Genomic DNA, 25,873 nt, shown 5'->3' on the forward strand with positions numbered 1-25,873 from the left:
CCACTGAAGCAGGCGTGCCTACGCTAACCAGCGCGCAGAATAGCTACACTCCTGTGCTTGTCAGAGAGGACGTTGAAATTCACTGCCCCTCAATGCACAGTAACTGTCAAAACTAGCTGGAGATTGGACCTTCCCGGCGGTCCAGTGGTTAAGACTCCGTGCTTCCATTGCAAGGGGCACAGGTTCGATCCCTGGTCTGGGAACTAAGATCCCGCATGCCGCACAGCGCAGCCAAAGAATTAAAAAACAACAACAACAATAAAAAACTAGGTGGAGAGAAATGGTCCATATCAAGGATTTCCTGAAAGGTGTGACGTTGTCCCAGTCCTCCTGCATCCCCACCGTCTACCCTCGGGTGACACCAGACCTCTGGAGAACCGTATACCTAGAGCTGAATTATTTTGGCCACCTATAGAAATTTTTTTAATTGTACTTTGGCCATATTAGAACAGCTCTGGAACATCGTGACTGTACCTGCCATGCAGTGCCGAGAAGGATGATAGTCTCCATGCTGTACAATGTTCTCTCTTATGAAGGTCCTGGGGATGTCATCTCTCTGGTGTCTTAGCCAGAAATAGCTATGGTCCTTCCAAGCAATTATCTTGTTTTGGTCTTAAGGACATGAGAAACTCAAGTTATCTTTCTACAGTGCTTGCTAGAAAGCCTGAGTGAAATCAGTGACCCACCTTTAGCAAATATATAGGACATCATAGAATGAAGTGAAGGTCTCTTGACATCCTTCTGGCTTCATTATATTTTTCCTGTTCCCATTGCCACTTAAATTTTATCATTTGCTTTTGTACTGTGTATGCCTTTTTATTATTTATTTATTTTATAAATTTATTTTTTATTTATTTATTACTTTTGGCTGTGTTGGGTCTCCCTTGCTGCGCACGGGCTTTCTCTAGTTGCGGTGATGTGGGGTTACTCTTCATTGCGGTGCATGGGCTTCTCATCATGGTGGCTTCTCGTTGCGGAGCACGGGCTCTAGGCGTGCGGGCTTCAGTAGTTGTGGCTCGCGGGCTCAGTAGTTGTGGCTCGTGGGCTCTAGAGCGCAGGCTCAGTAGTTGTGGCACACGGGCTTAGTTGCTCCGCGGCATGTGGGATCTTCCCGGACCAGGGCTCAAACCCGTGTCCCCTGCATTGGCAGGTGGATTCTTAACCACTGCTCCAGCAGGGAAGCCTCTGTGTCTGCCTTTTAGAATGGACTTCATTCCTTTTTGGAATTTAGTATGAATAAATAAGCCAGACCTGGCCAGTCACTGGTAAGGATGCCCAGTGGTGCTTAAAGGGGGGCAGTCTTGCCCCTTCGGCAACAGGGAAAGGGAGGAGGAAAGGGTCAGGTAGCCAGGAGAGGGTTACCTCGCACAGCCGCAATGGCTGCACTCTGGAAATTGATGCATATCCTGTGTGCAAAGTATCTGGGATCTACTAGACACACTGTCAGTTCAATTTTCACAGCTTTCATGAGGCACGCTCATCTATTAGGATGAAGAGACTCCAAGATACTCTTAAAATTCATTTTAAATATTTATTTATTTATTTGGCTGAGTCAGGTCTTAGTTGCAAGACACGGGATCTTTGTTGTGGTGCACAGGCTCTTCGTTGTGGCATACAGGCTTCTCTCTAGTTGTGGCGCACGGGCTCTCTAGTTGCGGTGTGCGGGCTGAGTTGCCCCCATGACATGTGGGATCTTACTTCCCTGACCAGGGATCGAACCCACGTCCCCCGCATGGGAAGGCAGATTCTTAACCACTGGACCACCAGGGAAGTCCCTCAAAATTCATTTTAAAAATGGTTAATATGTATAACTGATTCACTTTGTTATAAAGCAGAAACTAACACACCATTGTAAAGCAATTATACCCCAATAAAAAAATGTTAGAAAAAAAATGGTTATTGAATGCCTTCTATGTCCCACTGACTTAGGCCATGAGAACACAGCAACGTGAAAGGTGCCAAGAGTTCGGTTCCATGGAAACTCCAGAGACAGCCATCCGGGAAAGGTCACAGTGTAGGGGCAGCAGACCTCTGGTCTTCCCTTTGGAGGGAATGTGCTCTAAACCCAGGGAGGCTCTCTGAGAAGGATATGGGCCTGATTTGCATGCGAACAGCAAAATTAGCGCCTTTGCAGACATGACTGGGTTTCATTATTTTCATATTCTTTTACAATGTGAACCCAACTATGAATCTTTTGTTCCTAAGAAAAGACACCAAGACCTACCTGAACTGAATATTTATTAAAAACCTCAGGCAGTTACAGTGTCTCTACCAAGCCTAGCAGTCCTTCACAGCAAACCCCTGCCTCAGTGGTCCTCCTATCAGTGTAGAAATGAGCCCCTGCTTCTCACAAAGGACGGTGCTAACTTGTTTCCTTCAGATGGTAGAAATCCCAATTCTGCGTCATCTCATGTACTCATAAATACACACACACTCCTTCCAGTTTGATGTAAAACAAACAGACAATGCTGGCATCAGCCCAATACGATAAAATGATTGACCTGGATGGAGAAAAAGGAAGGAGGGAAAAAAAACCCTCGCGGCATGTCATTTAAACAGTTTTGCTAATCTATTTGAGGTGAAGGTCCCCCTTTATGCTTCTCCTTTGTGAGATCTATTACTTCTTTCACTGGAAGAGCGTTTCTTCCCAAATCATATTATTAACTAGCAGTAAACCAGTGTTGTTTATTGTGCCATTGGGGTGGGATGAGACCTCCCCCACCCCTGGAGTCTAACGCCCGGGGGTCCCAGTAGGTGGCTCAGTTAGGACGCAGCGGTAGTTCGTTACTCACTCGTTAGGACGCAGCGGTAGTTCGCCCCACAGTTCGCGACCGAATTACTCACTGCTTGTGTTTCACCTGTGTATTTCTGCACATCTTTCCCAGAGGGAATAAGAGTTTTATGTTACAGAATGAGCAAAGAGATCCCTGAAATGTATAAAAAAGAGTGCTTTCAGCTAAGATCCAAAGCAGTGAGGTCTTGGAGAAAGACGAATGGAATCCTAAGACCTGGGATCAGTTCTTCACTATTTCACTTTATGTTACAACAACCTGCTTGCTCTCCCCTTCCTGGTCTTGACTCCTAGTTCATAGACTGTTATCCTAAGAGTTCTGCGTGTACATTTTTATTTGAAAGTTGCAGTTTCTCATCTCTGATGTATTACGATCATCTCACGCATGGGTTCCTCTTATAGAGAGGCTTAGTTTAAGCATTGCTTTTCTTTATCTTCCTCCTGTAATGTAACAAGAGTCTGTTGCATCTGCTATGTATTTTCTGAATAGGGTGTCTGTTGCCTGTAATATAGTGATCTGGATAAGAATTCTTTCATTTGTTCATCCAGCTAGTCCTTCGATCATTCCGCCAACCACCTTGTTATCACCTACTAAATACCAGGCATGGTGAATAATGAGATGGGGTCCCAGGAAAAATGAATGGTGTGGAAGTGGGTGTAGGGATGGGTCTCATGTTTGCATTAAGTTTCAAAAGACACGTAAAAGGATTCAGAGACTTGCTTTTTTGGCCAAGACCGAGTAGCCAGTGTTGGAATATCCTTCCTGCCACAAACAATGGTAAAGCTAGAAAAAACATATTAATCAACTGTTTTCAGATATTGGACAATAGACAGTGCAAGGCTCTGATCATTGAAAGAGGGGAAGCATACAAAGTGAGCTCCCACAATTGTCCCTGCTTTCTTCCCAGAGGCCCTTTCGTATCTGTAGCAGCAGGGAGGTGGAGCCCAAAGAGAGCACAGTGGTCTTGTTTAGCTAGGGAGGCAGAATCAGAATCTGGGGGTCAGAGTACTAGGCAGGAGTGAACTTCACAGATGAGGAGCTACAGAAATCAGTATAGGGATCCCCTTTCGTGACTGAATGAATATTAACCTGCTTTGTATAGCAAGAGCCTGTATCATCAAGACCTGACAGAGAACAGTAACTGGTGAGGTGAGCTAAATAGAGATGACAGAGGCCACACCGTGCTGAGAGATGTAGAAACTCCAATTAGCCAGTGGAGAGACCTGGCTGAACATCCCAGGAATTCACCTGAGGTCCAGAAAGACCAAGCTTTAGGAGTAAAGACATTCTCACCCTAGAATAAGGGCTACTGTAGACATTTCCAAACCAAGATTAAAAGCAAGTTTCAAAAGGATCACGCTGACGTGCAGATAAATTGACTCCTTAACAGAACATAACTCTCTCTAAAGGAAGAAAAAGAGACAGTCCCGACTGTCAATACTATAACATCAACAATACCCAGCATGTAATAAAAGTGTGTAAATATGTAAATAAGCAGAAAAAAGTGACCCACAACCAGCAAAACAAAACAAAATAGAAACACACCCAAAGATGTTGGAGTTAACAGAAAAGAAGTTTCAAACAGATATTAATATGTTTAGGAATTCAAAGGAAAATTATCATAATGAATGAATGAATTGAGACTATCAATTGACAGGAAAAAAACTGAAATTCTGGGAATGAATAAAACACAGTGTCTGAAATGAAAAACTTAGAGGATAGGCTTAACAGGAATAAAAAGGATCAATGAACTTGAAGACAAGGCAATAGAGACCATTCAAACTGATGTGCAAATAATGAAAAGATTAAAGAAAATAGAGATTCAGTGATGTGTGAGACAGTATCAAGCATCCTGACATATGTATAAGTGGAATCCCAAAAGGAGAAACAATAAATAGGGGCAGAAAAAATTGAAGAACTATTATTCAAACATTTTAAAAATTTGATGAAGAATATCAATTCATAAATCCCAGGAGCTCAGCACACCCCAAGCAGGATAAACACAAAGAAAACCAAACCTAAGTGCACGATCATCAAATTGCTGAAAATTAAAGAATAATTATAAGAGCATCTGAGATATTTTATTGTCATTTTATCAGGACCGTGAGAAAAATTTAAAAACACATAATATACTGGGAAACAACTATGTGAGTTAATCACTAACATCTCATTAAAAAATAATGCAAGCCAGAAAATAACGCAATGGTATTTTTTAAGTGCTGGAAGGAAAATAAAACTGTCAACCCAGAATTCTACATCTAGGAAAATGAAGGCAAAATTTAAGTTTTTACAGATAAAGAAAAGTTGACGTAATCACCAGATAGCCTGCGCTGCAAGAAATATTGAAGGAAACTCTTTCGGCTGAAAGAAAATGATAGCGGATGGAAAATTGATTCTACATGAAAGAATGAAGATTGCTAGAAATGGTAAATATGTAAGCAAAGATCTTTTATCTTTGTAAGCCTTTACGGAATTGATTGCTTAAAGCAAATAATAACAAACTATTGTGGGGTTTAAATGTTAATATACATTAAAGTAAAATGCTTGAATAGCACAAAGGACATGAAGGATTAAATATGCCATTGTAACAGTCCTACGTTACAGGAAGAGTAGTATGAATTTTACCCATGTGATAGGGTAAAAATGCACATTATAGTTCCTAGAGAAACTGCAAAAAATAAAACAGTTATAGCTAACTGATTTAAAAGCTGATACACAGTAAATCACTAAAAGTTATTCAGCGCGCTCCCCCCACGCCCAAATATCGGAAAGAATGCAAAGGAAAAAAATGGACGAATTAAAAAAACTACAAGATGGTTGATTTATACCCAGTCATATAAATAAGCACGTTCATGTAAATGGACTAATCACTGTAATTAAAAGGTGGAGACTTATCAAACTGATAAAAAAGCAAATCCTAACTACGTGCAGTTTACAGGAGATATGTTTTAAATACAAAGACATGGATAGACTCAAAGTAGAATGATAGAAAGGTTTTTTTTAAGATTTATTTATTATTTTTTAATTCAATTTTATTTATTTTTGGCTGCGTCGGCTCTTAGTTGCAGCATGCGGGATCTTTTGTTGGGGCACGGGGGCTCTTCATTGCGGAGTGCAGGCTTCTCTCTAGTTGTGGCATGCAGGTTTTCTCTCTCTAGTTGTGGCGCGCAGGCTCCAGGGCACGTGGGCTCTAGTTGAGGTGCTCAAGGTCAGTAGTTGTGGCGCGTAGGCTTAGTTGCCCTGCGGCGTGGGGGATCTCAGTTCCCCAGCCAGGGATGGAACCCGCATCCCTTGCATTGCAAGGTGAATTCTCTACCATTGGACCACCAGGGAAGTCCCAAAAGGACAGAAAGTTTTATCCCTTACAAACACTAATTACGAGAAAACTAAAATAGCTGTATTAATATCAGGTTCAAGACGAGGTATATTACCAAAGTACAGATATTTCATCATGACTGCAGAGTCAATTCACCAAGAAGACAAAACAGTCCCAAATATGCATACACCTAATAACAGAGCTGTAAGGAATAAAAACTGAGTAGGTGAGTTACAACACAATTTACCTGAATGAAAATTTTAAACACAATATAAAAAAATTGATGGAGTACAACTAAAGCAATTCATAGAGAAAAACTTACTTTTTTTGTGTGCTTCCTTTTTCCTTCTGTCAATAACTAAGGGCTCAATTATCTTGATAAAGATACAAACCACCACCACCACAGCCAATAACAACTACCCCAGTTGATTGGCTGTCCTTCCTATCTTCTCTCTTATTTCTTTTCTTCTCTTCACCATGACTTTGGTTTAAGTGGTTTGTACTTATGGTTATTAGCACCTGTTACCACTGTCCTGTCATCACTAATTCGTTCCTTATCCTCTTATCCTCCTAGGGCAGCCCGTCTCACTGTTGAACTCATAAAATGACCTTTGTTATAGTAAACGCTATACCCTGAAGCTTTTCCCCATTGGTCATAATGATGCCCTCTGGGACTACAGAGAAGATCAAGTTCACATTTCCACCACACAGCCCTTCAGATAGTTGTTGAAGAGGACCATTGTCTCCCCCGAAGTCTTCTTTTATGCAAAGTCAAAGTCCCTGGATCTTCTAGTCATTCTTCAGTAACATAATTTGAGTTATTTTACAACCCTGTAGCTTTCTTGACATGTAACTAACAATCTGTATGATCTTGTTCAAATCAGTATTATTATTATTTTTTAATGGAGAAAGTGTAACTTGGCCAAATCATCTAGTTTTATTTCGTTTTATCAGTAACCCTTTATGTGTAGCATCCTAAGGAATAACGCGAGGTCTGTTCTGCCTCTTGCTGTCCCTTTGTTTTGGTCGCATCAAGATCACGTTCAGTTCTCAAGTGTTATCCTAGTTCGGGTTCATATGTTCAAAGAAATTACCAAAGTATTTGTTAAGTATGCTACTATATATTAATGAACTGTGTGCCTGGTTTTTTGAACCAAGATGGAGGACATTCCGTTTCTTTCTACTAATTTTCTTTCTTTCTTTCTTTCTTTTTTTTTTTGCGGTACGTGGGCCTCTCACTGCTGTGGCCTCTCCCGTTGCGGAGCACAGCCTCTGGACGTGCAGGCTCAGCGGCCATGGCTCACGGGCCCAGCCGCTCCGCGGCATGTGGGATCTTCCCGGACCGGGGCACGAACCCGTGTCCCCTGCATCGGCAGGCGGACTCTCAACCACTGCGCCACCAGGGAAGCCCTCTACTAATTTTCGATGTATTAGTTTCAGTCTGCCAAAGCCGTTTGGCGAGACGTCCTTAGATTGTAACTCTGCATTCCAGGAGGTACCAGTAATCTCACGTCATTAGCATACTGTATATGTTTCCCCTCAAATCATTAACAAAAATATTAAAGAAGATATGGTGTCTCATTCAGCAAAGATCATTGACACCCGTTATCCTATGTTTTTAGAACTATCTCCTTTGGAAACGTGTTCGGCTCACCCAGTGCTCACAGACATGGGAGATGAGGTGGTGCGCTTTGGCTGTGAAGCTCTTCCAGGACACCCCTCCTGGTAACACTTCAACATGCACCTAGCTGCTCTCAGACCTTTCCACCTGGCACTTTCTTTAGCCTCCTATCTGCTTAGCCATGACCTGCAGGTTTCTGGAAAGGGGAACTCAAGGATATAACCATCCTGCATTTTGGCCATTCTCGTCCACAACCACCATGAGAATGTGTCTCTTCTAAGGAGATGAGAATCAGAAGGGATATGGATGAATAAAAGAATTAATGATTATGGGACTTCCCTGGCGGTCCAGTGGTTAAGACTCTGTGCTTCCAGTGCAGGGGGGTGTGGGTTGGAGCCCTGGTCCAGGAACTAAGATCCCACATGCCGCGTGGCCAAAACAAAAAAAGCAAAAGAAAAAAGCATTAATGATTGTAAGATGGGTGACTTATTTGGGGGTACTTGTTTGAACTAAGAACTACACAAATCTCCTGCTTTCTAAACTCTCTTCAGCATCTTTCCCTGAATAAGGGCAAAGGGAAAATCCATTCGAAACGGAGATTATCTACGACCGCTTTACAACTGCCATCGTGTTTGTCACTCTGCCAGGAACCTACTGCCAGCAGAGGGAGGTGGAAGCCATCACAGAGGGCGACGAGGATGACAGAGGTTGCTGCTGCTGCAAACCAGGTCACCTGCTCCACCTGTTGTCCTGCAATGCCGCCTTTAACCTCCGCTGGCTCACCTGGGAGATCACGCGAGCGCAGTACATCCTGGAGGGCTACAGCATCATGGACAACAACGCGGCCACCATGCTGCAGGTTTTTGACCTCCGAAGGATCCTCATCCGATACTACATCAAGGTACTGCTCCGGGTCCCAGACCCTTGTCTGAGTAATGATGCTGGGCTGGCTCCAGAGGCTCCTGGAAAGCTTTGGAAAGAGCTTAGGAAGCTTCTCCACAGCTTGTGCATCAGAGGCTTAGCTAGGTTTCGGGGCCACCGGTTTCGTGAAAAAGCCTCGAGGGCTTTGGGTTGGCCTGACGTGCATGCCCCAAGTCCTGTCCTAAGCCTGGGCACGAAGAGGTAGTCTGTTTTCTTGCCTGGACCTTCTTCTCCACTTTTAACATCCCATGAGTTGCTTGACAAATGGAAACATCCTGGAAATATGACCAGACCTCAATTTTTACGAGTTATAAGGATCAGTTTAGAGGCTCTGCAAATTTTTACCTTTTAGAACCAGAGTTAATTTTTTAAGCTCATGATACAAATGCAAAAATAGAGTTAAATGATCCAATCAGGATTAGCTATGACAGCCTTTTCTTACTTACTCGTACGGGGACTGGTACATTTTTCAGTTGCTCGGTACCTACATCTGCTCAACCTGTATTCAGCCTGAGAACATGTGCTGGTTTTGAATAAGTCTCCTAGAGGAGACTTACGTGAGACTTGACCAAGGATGCAGCGTGATAATAGGGGCGAAAGTGTTTTCTGAGGGGGACGGGACGGGCGAGGGTGTCTGTGGCTGAGGGTGTCTGTGATGGTTCCTATTCTGAGGGACTACTTTGCATGGTGAAAGCCCTGGGTGGTCCTCAGAGGGGTCCACATTTTAATGCCGTTCCCAAGCTCATCCACCTGACACCCCAAACTCTCTGCCAGCTGAGGCTGAGACAGGTGGTCCAGCAGAAATAAGGAAAGAACAAAATGGAAAGGTAACACGGGCGCCTGAAGTTTCAGCAATTTCCATCAACTAAAAAGGAGGACGTTTAGAAATTGGAAATAACTCCCGGGGGGAGCCCCAGCGTCTGCAGCAATAGCTGCGAAATTGTTCAGGAAGTAGCATTCAGACGATGAAAATCAGAAGGTTAAAGAACTCCTAATGACTACACCCCAAGGTCATTGCAACAAGAGATGTTGGTGCGACAGAGATGTTCTGTGGCAGAATATTTAAAACAGCTCGAGCAGTTCGTGCTCACCACCTTCGTGTGTGCTAGAGGGATGCAAAACTTTACATCCAGACCTCACACAAAATGATAAATGTTTGCCCAACCTCACACAAATTGGGGAAGATTTGGGAAGTGAAGCAGGAAGTTGTGATCTTTTGCTGCGCGACTCCATGTTTGTTCCCTTGGCCGTTATATCTGAGACCCAAGAAGTTTTTCATAGAGTCAGCTCTTGGGAAGTTGGGTCTATCAGCTGGTATTGACTTGGCAGTGGGCCGTGAAATGCCAGTGGCACACGCAGGAAGTGTGTTCCTCTCACACGTAAAAGAAGCTCTTCTCCAAGTCTTCAGGGATCAAGGTCCCTTCCAGCTCCCAGCTCCACCATTTTTAGTGTCTCCCCCATCTTAAGGCTTAAGTGGTTGAAGAGAGGGACACAGAAAGTGAAGGCCAAGGGCATGCACAAGCTATTCCTTAAGAAGTTTCCTGAGGGACTTCCCTGGTGGTCCAGTGGTTAAGAGTCCGCACTCCCAATGCAGGGGGCCCCAGTTCGATCCCTGGTCAGGGAACTAGATCCCGCATGCGTGCCGCAACTAAGAGCCCGCACGCAGCAATGAAAATCCTGCATGCCACAACTAAGACCCGGCGCAGCCTAAATAAGTAAATAAATAATAGATTTTTTCTTTTTTCTTAAAGAAAAGGAGGTTCCTGAAAGGTACCACAGTACACTGTAGCTGTGTCCCATTGGCCAGAAGAGACTGTCATATGCCAGCTTCGAGGGGGATCTAGAAAGGGTATTCTGGGCAGCCATGAACCCAGACAGAAACTGTGTGTCATGGAAAAAGGGGAAAACAGATGTTAAATGGCAACCAGCTCTCTCTGGTGCCTCCCTCCCAAAGGAGAGGGTCCCTTGAGGACCCGCTTTAGTTCTAGGGGGCGACAGGATGGGGTCATTGCAGGGGGGCTAGATCCAGGGGCCGACAGCAGCCGTGCCAGGGCTGGGAGCTTACTCCGAGGTGGCAGCTGGGGACAGTCTAGATGGGCCAGATGGATGAGCCCCGGAGCCACGTGTCTCCTTGGTGCCCCAAGAACAGGGCAGAACAGAAGGGGCAATTCAAGATGGCGGAGGAGAAGGACCTTGAGCTCAGCTCCTCTCGTGAAAACACCGAAAACACAAGCAAGTGCTGAACAGCTATCGATAAAAAAGACTGGAAGGACAGGACAAGGCTGTGTGTGCCGCCAGAGCCCTCTGCGGCTATCTCTGTTGGGCTTTCCTACGCATGCGTGGCTGCATCCCAGCCCCCTCTTCCTGCGCTGCTCTTTCAACCTGAGCTCCCAGGGCAGCTCCCCCTCACATTCTCCCTGGGGTCCGGGCTGCCGTGTGCCTCCCCGTCCTCTGAAACCTTCTCTCTTTCCCTTCTGGCAACTCGCTGCTCCCTCTGTGGGTCCCCAGACCTGAGTGTGATGACTTACCTGTGGAGGTGCCCGTAGTTTTTAGATGAACGAAGGTTCCAGGTAACGCAGAATCTGAGCCATCCAGTCTGGACGGACGAGATCCCGGTGTAGGCAAGAGTCTGCAGGATCTGCTCCAGGCGTTAGTGGTGAGGATGGAGTTCAAGATTGAGCCACGTCCCTGTGAAGCTGGAGCTCCCCGTAGACGGCTTTTCCATGGGCCAGACGTGTGGACAGACAGGCCTCACACGATGGGGCCAGCAGGTCGCCGAGTGGGTGAGAGGGGAGAACGAAGAGCTGAGGTGCCCCCTCTGGGGCCACCTGCTTGGCTTTTCTGGAAGCCTGGGGGTGCTCCATGCCAGGACTTCCCTTTTGATGTCTCTCACCCTCTCTTCACAGTCCTCCTGTCCTAATGTTACAGGGAAGAGCTAAATCTGACTCCACGTTGGATCTGTTTCTGTTACTTTAACCTTTGCTTTCCGCTGCTTTGGTTCACTGAAAGGATCCTGTCTGTACACAATGGCCCGCCTCAGGGAACCCTGCCCCTCTGCCTGAAGGTTAAACCAAAGTGCCTTTGTTCAGGGCAACCTCCGGCCCCTGTCCACTGTGCATGGCTGCAAGAAAGAAGAAGTTAACACACCCCCTGCCCGAGGCTGGCCGTTCCAGGGGATATTGGCAAAACTTACGGCCTTTTTACTTTACTTCCTCACCCCTCCCCCTCTCTGTGCTATAAAAGAAACTGGCATCCAGACCCCGATAAGATGGTTCTTTCGAGACTTTAGTCTGCCGTCTTCTCAGTCTGTCAGCTTTCCGAATGAAGTCGTCTTCCCTGCCTCAGCACCTCGTCTCCCGATTTATTGGCCTGTCGTGCGGCGGGCAGAGTGAGCTTGGACTCGGTAATGCTAACTCCTGGCAACATGCCTCCTGATTCCCTATACGTTTTCTAAAATGACAGTTTGCAATCTGATAAACAAACCCAGGATAACGTGTGAGTGGTGGAGGGCTGAGGGAGGCCCCCAGAATCCGCCGGGAGACAGTGGGCTTGTGGGAAGACTGGCCATTGACCTTGTTTTCTACGAGCGGGCAGTGATGCCGACGTGAGAGCTTGGCGGGGGGGGCGGGCAGGCAGGAGAGGCTCACAGGGCGATGGTTTGTGACCCATCGGGTGATTCCCAGGAGCCAGGGGACAGACCTGCGGCATCAGGATCCCCCAGCCAGCCAGATCATTACAGATTGCCACGTCCTACCCAGAAATTCCCATTCTCTGCACCTGGGGAGTGCCCCGAACACCTATATTTTGAACTAAGTTCCCTAGGTGATTTGGTATGCAACTAGGCTTGGGGACCCCTATAGACATTTGTGCTCAATGGAGACAGAATCAGTGCTCAGGAGAGGCTGAGATTTGGGGGCAGATAGATCTCATGGTACCTCCTGGTAATTCACATCAGCACCAGTAAGGCCTGTTCACACGAGACTTTCTGTAAACATCACGCTCAGTGCCTTCCTACCCTTCGGGGACCGGCAGCTCAGAAAGTCTGCTCATCTCCCTGATACAGTTAGTTCAAGGAAATTTCAGGAGTGCTGAGTGCCTGTGACGACTGAAAAAACAGCACTTTAAGGTAAAACCAAATGAATATATGTCAGTCCACTGTATAGCGCAGGGAGTGTGCTCTCGGTGCTCTGTGAAGACCTAGATAGGTGGGATCGGGGTGGTGGGAGGGAAGGGATATACGTGTACATACAGCTGATTCACTTCGTTGTACAGCAGAAACTAATGCAACATTGTAAAGCAATTATACTCCAATAAAAAAAATTGTTTTTCTTCTTTGGCCTAGGCTACTCAGTGAACGAAATTGCCTTTGTAGCCCTGAACTGCTTCAAGTTTCAGGGGTTTGGTTTCATTCTTTTTATTATTTTTATTGGACAGAAAGAAAAGCTTGGAATAATTCCTTTGCACAAAAGGATTTTTTTTTATCCTGTAATAAACTGGGTCAGTTCTCACCACCCTCTATGAATATATTTGAAATCATTTCCTTTCTGACGACTGGAGGTTTTCCCTGGTGCCTCGTCCATCTCTCCTCCATTCATTAGTGATTAAAACCCTCTAGCCATCAAGAAATCAGCTTTCTGTGAGGGCCTGCTTTCCCAGCCAGCATGGTTTCTGCACAGCTCTTAGAAAGGAGATACGCTTATCACCTGCCCTGCAGGATACGGTGGAAAGTACCCGGGGATGTGGGCCTGCCTGCCAGGTCCCCCTCTTAGAATGCGCTGTCTGGGAGAATATGCTGATCTACGATGAAAATGAGAGGCCAGGAGGATCCCCGCTAGAGGAGCCAGATATGGTGAATTAATTCAGAAGAGGCCCTGCTTTCAACACGGATCAGGTTCCATGCAGTCAACTCGTGTCACCATCCTGACTTAGCAGTTTGACTTAGTGTGAGATCCGTTTCATCCTGACAGATTCTGAAGGATTTCACACCGTTCATTGACAGAATTTCTGCCTAAATAAAGGGGAAATGGGGTACGGTTTGCAGCCAGTTGGAGTGGTTCTGTTTCCTCCCAGTGAGAGGAGTTGGTACTGACTCCGAGGGAGAGCCAAGCGTTCCACTCAGAAGCCAGCGCTGCAAGAGTTTGCCAGAACTAGAGGAGGGAGTTTGAGCCTCTGGGATTCAAAGTCCTTGTTAACTATTCTGATTTCGTCGGCGGAGGGGTTATTTTCATTCCTCCCTAGAAACGAGTGAAAAGGTTAGCGCTCAGCTTTCCATTTTTGTTTGTTATTTCTGTCTGGTACACGTGATTAGCACATATCGAGGAAGAACTCGACCAGATGTTTGCTCGAGCCAGGTGTTTAGACAGACCAGATTTCTGTCTTGCTTTTGTAATTGTCAGCTGAGAAGCCGTGCCTTTGATCACGGTCACGTTTCCTCTTTGGCTCGTGACTTTGGACCGAGCACTTAGACCGTCTACCTCATAGAAGCTTTAAGTTACCCCGCCAGCTGGTAGAAAATAGAACACCCTCCAGAGTCTTGATTTACGTATTTGAATATTAGATGTGCACTCTGGTGACCATGGGAGATTCAGCTGTCTCCTCTTTTCCGAATGCCCTGCTCGAAACCTCTCCTGAGCTCTGCTACTGCTGCCCGCCCTGGGCCTCAAGCTTGCGGGGTAGGTAAGTCATAGATGCCAAAGATAGGATGATGATTATGATTTTTGCACACGTCCCATGTGCCAGGCCAGGTGCTACCTGCTTCGTATGCATGATCTCATTTTAAACCTCAAAACAGTGATGAAGAGTGGCCGTGATTAGTGCCTCTGTCTTTTGCCCCTCTGCTTTCAGCTTCCCCTGGCCTCTTCCTCCTTTCCTCTTTCCTTCCCTCCTTCTCTCCCTCCCTCCCTCCCCTGAAGGGGTTTCCTAAGGCCAGCAGTGCTGCTTGGACGCAAAGCTGCAGAGGTTGGGGAAACACGTGAGCTACTGAATTTTGCTGTCTGCGGACTCCATGCTTCCGCTCCCCCGCTTGGGGGTCAGGTGGATGGTGGAGCCTAACAGAGATTATGCCCCAAAGAAGGAAGACCACACGTCGCGAGCCACAGATGAGCCTTCTCCAACATGCAGGCTGCGCTCGGTCCTAACAGCAGAGAGAGGCTGAGTCAGGCATTTGCCGTGGTTTTGCCCAAATCCAGAGACCGCTTGTGTCTGTCGGGTCAGCATTCAGACTCCTGCAGGAACCTGAAATCAGGCACCTCGGCAACCTCTGACCTTGGTGCTCTGGATTTCCCGTCCCAGCTAAAGGGAGGAAGAGAAGGGGAGCTGGGGGGTGCTGCCTAGCAAAGGGCCCCTCTGCCCACTCACCTCCGTCGCCTAAGCCCTGCTCACGTTCATCCCGTGTGCATTACTTTCTGTCTTCTCGCCTGGCCAGAATGCCTTTTAGAATCGGAGAAGGCATCAGGGAAGGGTTGGATTCTCTGGGAGCACGAGCCACTGCCTTCTTTGCATCAAACGCCGCCCCTGCCCCTCCCGTCACTCTCCGTTTGCATACAGGATGCAAGCTGTGTTCCCGGACCCATCTCAGCCCCGGTGGCACCAGCCACTTCCCTTTTCCTGTGATAACGCAAGTGGAGTGGGGTTGCAAGGGACTTGTCCGTAGATGCTACCGTCTGTTCCTGATGTGTCCACAGCAGACTTGGATTTTTCTTTTTCTCTGTCACATGTTTACTTCTCCAGGCTGGATGCTAGCCTTCTTGAAGGATGAACTCATTCAAAAACTGTGAGATGGCTTTCAATAAATCTGTAACTCAGAATCATAAAGCCCGAAGGTGGCATTTTCCCCATTTGGATTCATAAGTGGAATGTCTGATGAAGGAGGACACATGGGTTATTTTTGAAGACATCACAGATGCCCACTGTCTGGGTACCCAGGATTATGTATACGTGTGTGTGTGTGTGTGTGTGTGTGTGTGTGTGTGTGTGTGTGTGAACAATTTTACATCATAAGTACTTTCCATAAGTACCTTGTTGCCTTAGCTCATGACACACTCTGTCTGAGGCCCTGGAGGAGGACGTGCCCTGATCTCTCCGAGCAGCATCAGCCCAGCCTGGCCTCCAGGAAGCCTAAAGAAACCACGATGCTTTTGTGTGCATCTCTCAGAAAGGATGGCGCTGGCTGTCATTCTTTCACACCAAGGAGATTCTGTTCTAGTACATTCTGCTAGCATGCTCCTCTTCTCACGTCCCTCTTCCCTCCACTGACTCTCAAGAGAGAACATTTTAAAACATCTCCAGTGGGTTCTGTGCATTAAATCTAGCAGGGGGCTTCCCTGGTGGCTCAGTGGTTAGGAGTCCCGCCGGGTTCGTGCCCCGGTCCGGGAGGATCCCACGTGCCGTGGAGCGGCTGGGCCCGTGAGCCATGGCCGCTGAGCCTGCGCGTCCGGAGCCATTGCTCCGCAACGGGAGAGGCCACAACAGTGAGAGGCCCCCGTACAGCAAAAAAAAAAAAAAAAAGAAAGTCTAGCAGGAAAAACAAATGATACCACCTGTGGGGATCTCATGTCTCATACCTCCCTGATGTTGATTTACTCTATGAAGTATCGTTGGAAAAGTCTTTCTGGCTTTGGAATGGCTATGAGGGCTCAAAATTTTGCTTTCTCTTGGCAGAGTATAATATACTATATGGTGACGTCCCCCAAACTGTTTTCCTGGATCAAAAACGAATCCCTTCTCAAGTCCCTGCAGCCCTTTGCCAAGTGGCATTACATTGAGCGCGACCTTGCAATGTTCAACATGAACATCGATGACGACTATGTCCCGTGTCTCCAGGGGATCACTCGAGCCAGCTACTGCAACGTGTATCTGGAGTGGATTCAGTACTGTGCACGGAAGAGGCAAGAGGTAGGCAGGGGAGGTGGGGCTGAGGAGTCGAGTGTGAGTTTAAAAAGGAAGGAGCCATGTAAAGACCATCTCTTTCTTTTCTTTTTTTAAAGTTTAATTTAATTTATTTTTTACACGGCAGGTTCTTATTAGTTATCCATTGTATACATATTAGTGCATACATGTTAATCCCAGTCTCCCAGTTCATCCCACCACCTCCCGCTGCCGCTTTCCCCCCTTGGTGTCCATACGTTTGTTCTCTACATCTGTGTCTCAATTTCTGCCCTGCAAACGGGTTCATCTGTACCATTTTTCTAGATTCCACATATATGCGTTAATATACGATATTTGTTTTTCTCTTTCTGATTTACTTCACTGTGTATGACAGTCTCTAGATTCATCCACGTCTCTACAAATGACCCAATTTCGTTCCTTTTTATGGCTGACTAATATTCCATTGTATATATGTGCCACATCTTCTTCATCCATTCGTCTGTCGATAGGCATTTAGGTTGCTTCCATGTCCTGGCTATTGTAAATAGTGCTGCAATGAACATTGGGGTGCATGTGTCTTTTTGAATTATGGTTTTCTCTGGGTATATGCCCAGTAGTGGGATTGCTGGGTCATATGATAGTTCTATTTTTAGTTCTTTAAGGAACCTCCATACTCTTTTCCACAGTGGCTGTATCAACTTACATTCCCACCAACAGTGCAAGAAGGTTCCCTTTTCTCCACACCCTCTCCAGCATTTGTTGTTTGTAGATTTTCTGATGATGCCCATTCTAACTGGTGTGAGGTGATACCTCACTGTAGTTTAAATTTTCATTTCTCTAATAATCTCTTTCTTATACTATAGACTATAATGAAATAGATGCAAGGAAGGATACTAGTATTTGCTTTTTTTAATATATATAAATTTATTTATTTTATTTATTTTTGGCTGCATTGGGTCTTCGTTGCTGCGTGTGGACTTTCTCTAGTTTTGGCGAGCGGGGGCTACTCTTTGTTGCAGTGCACAGGCTTCTCATTGCGGTGGCCTCTCTTGTGGAGTATGGGCTCTAGGTGCGCAGGCTTCAGTAGTTGTGGCACGCAGGCTCACTAGTTGTGGCACACGGGCTCTAGAGCACAGGCTCAGTAGTTGTGGCACATGGGCTCTAGAGCGCAGGCTCAGTAGTTGTGGCGCACGGGCTTAGTTGCTCCGCGACACGGGGGATCTTCCCGGACCAGGGCTTGAACCCGTGTCGCCTGCATTGGCAGGTGGATTCTTAACCACTGCGCCACCAGGGAAGTCCCAGGACACTAGTATTTGGATAAGTGTTTGTTTAACAATTAAGCCAAATGAAATGGAAGAATTCATATACCACGTCTCCAGTGAAGGGGCCTTGAAGGTACGTTTTCCTCTTTACTGTGTTCAGCGTCAGTGCAGTGTTAAGCCTCCTTCACGGTTTCAAAACTCTGGACAATTCTTTGTTTAGAGTTACTTTTTGAGATTTCCGTACAGAGTACATCTGTGCTGAAATGCAGAGGATTTGCTGAACGTGTTGAATCGTGGACCAGCACACTCTGTTTAGCAATCAGACAGTCCAAGCTACTCCCGTAGGTTTGTGTGTGTGTGTGTGCGCACATCGTTGCTCACGTGCTGAGGACACTTCTGGGGATGAAAGCAGCCTCTTAGAAATGAAACCAAGGACAATGACATCTTAGAAAGGAAGACAAGGAAGCAGACAAGGAGGAGAAAGGGGAGGTAGGCAAGTGGAGGGGGTCGGTCACCTCTGCTTCTCTGGATTTGGCAAGCTTCTCGCAATGTGTTTTTGAAGGAAGTGGTAGATCCAGTTGAAATGGCCTTCTCAGCAGCTGATGGGGTGTGTCGTGTGACCTGTAGAGGGTAAACCAAAGTATGACACTAGCCCAGGTCCTTGACCTTTGCATGAGTGATGGAAAACAGGTGGGAGAAAGAGTAGGTGGCAGAGTCTGCTTCCTCCAGATGCAGCCAGAAGAATGTGTGTTGAGATCCTAACCCACGCTGAGCCTCTCCTGGTGGCTGAAATGGTCAACGAATCTACTGATTTTCCTGGCTATCCCCACAATGGCGGCACTCCTCTTTGCTCAGCTGGCTCATAAAAATGAAATTATTTCTCTTTTCTTGCAAAAGAGACTTTAAGTTTAAATTCCTTCTGCATCTCCCCATGCCCCTCTTTTTAAGCTATGAATGACCCCCCTTCATTTAATTGTTGGAGTTATGGTCAGCTCCGTGGGCTTCTTGTTGTGGAGGTAACAGAAAACCCTCATTTGCACTTGATTCCCATACTTCTCTCCCTGCTGGTGTGCCTGTGCCCTGCGTTGGACACGGTTAAGGTGGGCATTGGACAGGGTTAAGGTGGGCGTTGAATAGGGTTAAGGTGGGCATTGAATAGGGTTAAGGTGGGCATTGAATAGGGTTAAAGTGGGCATTGAATAGGGTTAAGATGGGCTTGGACAGGGTTAAGGTGGGCGTTGAATAGGGTTAAGGTGGGCATTGAATAGGGTTAAGATGGGCTTGGACAGGGTTAAGGTGGGCATTGGACAGGGTTAAGGTGGGCATTGAATAGGGTTAAGATGGGCTTGGACAGGGTTAAGGTGGGCTTGCACAGGGTTAAGGTGGGCGTTGCACAGGGTCAGGTGGCGGTTCATTTGACTGCAAGCTCTCACCATCTTCCTGACCTCGGGGTACCATATCCACAATTCCAGGGAAGCAGTCCAGCCAGCCTCGTGTTAGTCCCTTTACTTTCCTAAGGTAGTTTCCCTATTGAAATTTTTCTTTTTCTTTTTTTTTTTGCGGTATGCGGGCCTCTCACTGCTGTGGCCTCTCCCGCTGCGGAGCACAGGCTCCGGACGCGCAGGCTCAGCGGCCATGGCTCACGGGCCCAGCCACTCCGCAGCATGTGGGATCTTCCCGGACCGGGGCACGAACCCGCATCCCCCCAATTGGCAGGCGGACTCTCAACCACTGCGCCACCAGGGAAGCCCCCCATTTAAATTTTTTTTCCACGTCCAACCTCAAGAGAAACTCAGGAAGCAGAGTTTCCCATCTGTCAGGTCACTTTAATGGGGCCCGGGTGACCACCGTGGGTGACACAGGGAAAGCCTCTGCATTTATAGTTGTCTGTTGGTCCAGAACCCACGTGAAAGCTGAATTAACATCCTTGTTCTTCCAGCCCTCGAAGCACCTGGACAGTGACGAGGACTCTCCTCTGGTGACTTTGTCGTTCGCACTCTGCATCCTGGGCAGGAGAGCTCTGGGGACTGCGGCTCACAACATGGCCCTCAGGTACCTGGGGAAGCAGTTGTCACAGACACCAGTTGGCATTTTATACGTTGGGCAGATTTTTGTCCATCGTTTTCTTTATTTTAAAGTAGACTGCTCCTACTTCTTCCGGAGTGTTTTCTCCCTAATAAATCACGTTGGGCCTCTGAGAAGACTTTTTAACCACAGTGATCTGGAGAATTAGATGTGGAAACAGCCGTAACACAGAACAGTCAAAACCCCAGAATTCTGGGTCTAGGGCGTTGTTCTATGTTACAAGGTTCCTTGCAAATTTTCTGGGAAGATTAAATGAAATCATGCATGCAAAGCGCCTAGCCTGGTATTTAGCGGAATTAATGCTCAAAAGAACGTTAGTTCCCTTCCCCCGTTTTTCTTCACAAAAGAAAATTGTCACTTCTGTGCTTTAACGCCAGCCCCTGCCCCGCACTGACTCTGTGGGGCTTTGATGACTGGATACTGCTTCTCCTGTTTTTTTTCAAACTCTCTTTCTGCAAGTTTCTCTTCTTAAAGAACAAAACAATTTTGTGTTTAGCCTTAAACTCTCTCCTGGCCCCTTCCACCCTCCTTCACCCTTGGTCCCTGAGGTCTTGCCTTCACACACAAGCCCCTGAACTGGCATCGCAGATGGAGCTGTGCTCTTTGCCCCGACCTCCTCCTTCTCCAGGGAAACCGCCCTTGTGAATTTCACAGTCACCTGCTCATGGCCCCGGCTGGTGGCCGTGTCACACGCTGCCCCTTTGGTAGTTAGCACTGTGCACCAGATGTTCTAGATTCTGCCTGTCCGTCAGAGGCCTCTTGATTGGCGCACATGAAAATCTCCCAAGGGGCTTGTACATATCCCGATGCCCAGGCCTTAGCCCAGGACAGAGCGATTACATCCCGGCCCCTGCGGGTGGACCACGCGTCGGGACTTTTTTAGGGCTCCCCGGGTGCATCGACGTGCAGCCGAGGCTGAGAATCATACAGACCCAGGGAGCTGAAAAAGAAAGAGCTTCTAGGTAGTGGTTTCTCCTTCACTTGGACTTTCTTCAAGATGTCTGTGTTGTATCGTTGATCCGGTGCTCTGCAAAGCGGTCCTTCTGATACCCTACTTGAGTGTGTGTGGGGGTTATTAGGTGGGATGACAGGCTGCTTAAGGGCAAAAGCCACATGTGTGCTTGTTTAACAGCCGTCACAGTGCCTGGCCTTTGGGTGAACAAGTCCAGGGAGACTTGTCAAAGGTATTTCCGAATGCCCTTCCTGCAGGGGATGGCTCTGAGTCATTCCTGTTGGCGAGCCCTGGACAGGCGTCCTCCGTGACGTGTGTGCATTGGTAAGGGGTGACGTGATGTGGTTGGCAGTCCCTCCATCCCCCTCTGGAGGCTATAGCCTTGAGTCACTAAGAGGAAAAGGTGAGAACCAAGGTGGTTAGAATTCGTGACAGCTAGTCTTTCAACACCCACATCCCAGAACTTTATGGTTTTCTTCATAGATGAGAAATGCTCACCAATTAAAGTATTGTGTTGATCTGTGTTCTAGGAAATACTCCGGGGAGGAGCTGACCTGCTTCTAGCCCCTCTCTTCCCTCCTACCTGACTCAGCCTCATACTAGACCCAGGCAGTTCCCTCTGTGGTCATCTGGGACTGAATCTGATGATTGAAAGTCTAGCAGAAGCCTCCTTCGTGGGCTTTGTGAAACAGTCCCCTATAATTCTGTACATAGGGAATACTCTTTGAGAAGGGCCTCAGAAGATTCTGGACTCTACATCACAAAATGAGTCTTCAGATATTCACAGCATCCAAGCACATGATCTTTTGTTGGATCAATGGGAAGATTTTTCTTTTTTTTTAATAAATTTCAAATTTTCTTTACAAACTGCAAAAAAATGCTTCAACGATTTCACTCTTTCCATTCCCGTACAACATATTTTCAGATTTCTTCAATCTTGTTCTTTGTGTTACTTGTTCCAATATTCCTGATCCAGCTGTATCTAACTTGGTCGGTTTTATTTATTTTTTCCTTGAATAAGCGCCATGCCTAGCAGCTGCTTTGGTCAGCCTTGTTTTGATGGGATTTTTTTTTGTTTCAAACAGCTTCTCATACTCCAAGTCGGCTCTGCTTGTTGCCAACATAGTGATGAGATAAATCTGGGAATGATACTCTTGCTAGTCTAGGGAAAGATTTGATTATCTGGGACTGAGTCACTTCACTGAGCAGTCCTGTACCGTATTTCAAGGTGCACTTGTTTTTATGGTGGGCCTGCTACTCCTCATTTTCTCCTCAGGTGAAATTTAGACTCATATCTTATAAAAACCCTCATTTGGAATTTTGATTTAGAATATATTAAATTCACAGATTAATTTGGGGAAAGAACGGACATCAGTCAATAATATGGTGTATCTTCGTAATCATTCCGTTTTTTAAATGTCTTTCCATAATAGTTTTATCACTTTTTTGGAGATTTGTAATCCCTAATGGGCTTGTCTCTAGGTATTTTATAGCTTTATTGTGATCATGAATAAAATCCTTTTTTTCCTGTCACCTTTTCTAATTGGCTACTGCTGGTATACAGGAAGGTTACAGTAAGTCCCCTACATACGAACCTTCAAGTTTCAAACTTTCAAAGATGCGAACGTGCGTTTGCATGCCCAATCATGTAAGTTAGTTCACGTGTCTGGCGTACATTGTTACACGCATGCATCCTCTACAAGTGGTTGTGCTTTTGTTTACTTTACTGTACTGTGTTTGTTTTTCATGTATTATTTATGTGGAAAGTATTATAAACCGATTACAATACAGTACCGTATAGCCGATTGTGTTAGTTGGGTACCTAGGCTAATTTGTTGGGCTTACGAACCAATTGGACTTAACGAATGTGCTCTTGGAATGGAACTCGTTTGTATGTAGGGGACTTAGTGTATTTAGTTTTTTATACCGATTTCATCCTGGGCACCTCTACTGAACTCTGTTATAAACATTATTTCAATTAGTTCTATTTGATTTTCTGCTGAAAAGACATATCTGCAAATAATGACAATTTTGCCTTTTTCTTTCCTGTATTTATACCTCAGTTCTTTTTCCTGTTCCGTTGGCTCTGACCTCCAGTTGGAGGTGGGCGTCTGTGTTAGTTTCCAATTGCTGCTATAACAACTTACCACAAAGTCGGTGGCTTACAGTAGCATACATTAGTTGTCTTACAGCTCTGGAGATCAAAAGTAGAAAACGGGTTTCACTAGGCTAAAATCAAGGTGTCTACATTCCTTCTGGAGGCTCTGAGGGGAGAATCCACCCCCTGTCCTAGAGGCCGCCTGCATCGCAGCGACCCCTTCGTCCATCTTCCCAGCCAAACGTGTAGCCTTTTCCAGTCTCTCTCTGACAAGCTCTACCTCACCCGCTTCCTTCTTTTACTTACGAGGATCCTTTTGCTTACATTGGGCCCTCCCAGATAATCCAGGAAAATGTCCACATCTCAAAATGCTCAATTTAATCACATCTGCAAAATTCCTTGTGCCCTGTAAGGTAACATAACCACGGGTTCCAGAGATTAGGACATGGACGTGTTGGGGGCCATCGTTCGGTCTAACACAGCATCCTCACGTTAATCCAGACATTAATGGGGAACAAGTGTCATATTTTAGCGTTAAAAAATAAGGTTTGTTTTAGGATTCTATTAGACCATTTTCATCGTCAGGAGTGTCCTCCTCTTCCTAGATTGCTAAAGCTTTCATCAGGAAACGATGCTGAATTCTTTCAAAGTTTGAGGGCTCACATTCAGATGAAATTCTTCTTAAATCTATTAACGTACTAGGTTATATGAATAGATTTCTTCAGTAAAACATCCTTACAATTCTGAGATAAGCTCTTCTTGGTCACGATACATTCTATCTATGCAATGATGGATTCACTTTGCTAATATTTTATTCATGTTCAAAGTAGGAGTGGCTTATGATCTGTGTGTGTGTGTGTGCGCGCGCGTGCGTGTGCGTGTACACGTGTGCGCACATACGCTTTATCCTCGTATAATTTTAACTCAGGAGCATGCCCTTAAGTGTACTTTCTGAGACCTAACAAGTCATTCTCACATATTTAGTATTAAAGACTAACAGATGATTTTTGAACCCTTACTCCACAGATAAGTCTTATATAGCAGCCTAGCGTAAGTCACAAGCTCTGCTTCATTTGATGGGTTTCTTGGGGAAATATTTTGTCTTCACAGCAGTGACATAGCTTTGATAGGCTATCCTCAAGGAAGAAAAACACACGCCTGAAAAATTAGAGAGGATGAGCAAATTGAGAATCAGCTTACATGATAAGCTGAACGCAAGTGAGCAAAGGAGTACAAGTACGTAAAATGTCTTCAAATAAGACGTCCATATGTTACGGAGATAGGATGAGTTAATAGGGTTGTGACAAGCAAACCCTGATGATGGTTTTAATTTGGAGTTTGGGGCCTATCCCCTTCGTAGAACTGTGTCTCCTACTGAACAAGAGCACACAAATATAAAGGCATGTTTAGGAGGAAATCAAGGCAGTTTCACTGACCACAGGGGCTAAAAGATGGCTTAGTGACTGTCTTCAGGTACATGAGAGGTGACGAGTAGATCCTAGCTGATGGTCCATTTATAGAGATAAAAGGTGAGAAGGTGGCTGTATCCACAGCAGCAACATGTTTGCTTGAAGAAGAAATTTTACTGACTCTTGGAGTAACGAGGCTTCTAAGAGAATAGAACATGTCAAGATAAATGTAAGCTTGAAAAATGACAAAGAGTCCAGCCCTAGATGTCCTGTGCTGGAGGCTGAGAGCCCTTACAGATGACCTTGTGGCAGGGGGTCACTGTCCTAGTCTGGGGTCACGTCTACCATGTCCACCCTGCTCTCACCCACAGCGGGCTGAGGAAAATCGCGTTCTTCAGGAATCCCGGACATAATCTCAGTTTCCCTGCCGACCTTCTGCTGGAGACGAGACCCAGACTAGGGCCAGACGTCATAGTGAATCCTCTTGCAGACAAGACTGAGGTCTGCCTGACAGACTGGGGTAGGAAACTCAGAAATCAGGATCTAGAAGAGAAATAGAGTAAACATGACGCACGGTCCTGAACCAGAGATTAAAATCAAGTCGTCCAGCTCAGGTCAAGATGGTGGTGTAGGAAGATTCTGAGGTCACCTGTTCTCACGATCACACCAAACCTACCACGTCACATAGAACAACAGTCCCTGAGAAGACTAGCAGGACAGATTTTCTGCAACTAAGGATATCAGAAAAGGCCAGATCGAGAAGGGTAGGAAGGGCGGAGACACGGTCCAGTCAGAACCTGCACCTCCAGTATGACGACCCACAAGTGGGAGGGAAGTCACCACCGAGGGGGTCCCCCCTGAGGAGCGAGGGGTCTGAGGCCCACATTGGGCTCCCCAGCTGGGGGACCTGAAGCAGAAAAACAAGCCCCATAAAATCTGGCTTTGAAACCAGTGGGGCTCAGGTCCAGGAGAGCCCGAGGGCTGTGGGAAACCGAGACTCAGCTCTGAAGAGCTTGTGCCCAAACTCACCTGTTCCGAGCGCTAGCACGCTGGATTGAAAGGCACCTGGATTGTACAAGGAGGTACATCGATTAATCTTAAGGCACTTGACGGAGGGGCAGGGATCTGGCGGGACTTTCTCAAGGGACAGAAGCGCTGGCAGGCGCCTTTTTTTCTTTTAAAAATATTTACTTATTTATTATGGCTGCACCAGGTCTTAGCTGCGGCGTGCGGGATCTTAGTTCCCCAGCCAGGGATCGAACCCGGGCCGCTGGCACTGGGAGCACGGAGTCTTACCCACTGGACCACCAGGGAAGTCCCCAGGTGCCTTTTCTCCCCTCTCTTTCCACGTCGCTGGCCAGGTGCTGGTGGGCATCATTTCTGTCCCTCTCCATCACCCAGCTAACACCGTGCACCCTGCCCTGGACCAGCCTTGCCCAACCTGCCCAGGCTCCCTGAAATGTCTGGGTGTTCTGGTCCCCAGAATCACCCCTGGCGCCTCAGGATCGCCCGAGCAGCTGAGTCAGAATATAGGCCCCAGGCCCCAGCATT

The 25,873-nt window shown here is 46.5% G+C and overlaps 1 protein-coding gene and 1 long non-coding RNA gene across 6 annotated transcripts in view; both read left to right on the top strand.

The window, feature by feature from the left end:
* Positions 1-25,873, top strand: part of LOC137209416 (uncharacterized) — a 426,966-nt gene that overhangs the window by 382,983 nt on the left and 18,110 nt on the right. The window lies entirely within an intron of this gene.
* PCNX2 (pecanex 2) overlaps positions 1-25,873 on the top strand; it is a 274,115-nt gene that overhangs the window by 231,286 nt on the left and 16,956 nt on the right. For all 5 annotated transcript variants that reach the window (XR_010936051.1, XM_067711081.1, XM_067711082.1 and 2 more), the window contains 3 exons: positions 8,377-8,630; positions 16,310-16,543; positions 19,718-19,830. Coding sequence is in view for 4 of the 5 variants with exons in the window: in XM_067711081.1 (XP_067567182.1) it covers positions 8,377-8,630; positions 16,310-16,543; positions 19,718-19,830 (601 nt within the window). In the remaining variant the exon portion in view is untranslated. The remainder of the gene's footprint in view (positions 1-8,376; positions 8,631-16,309; positions 16,544-19,717; positions 19,831-25,873) is intronic.

The sequence above is a fragment of the Pseudorca crassidens genome, chromosome 16, assembly GCF_039906515.1.
Source record: "Pseudorca crassidens isolate mPseCra1 chromosome 16, mPseCra1.hap1, whole genome shotgun sequence".
Taxonomy (NCBI): domain Eukaryota; kingdom Metazoa; phylum Chordata; class Mammalia; order Artiodactyla; family Delphinidae; genus Pseudorca; species Pseudorca crassidens.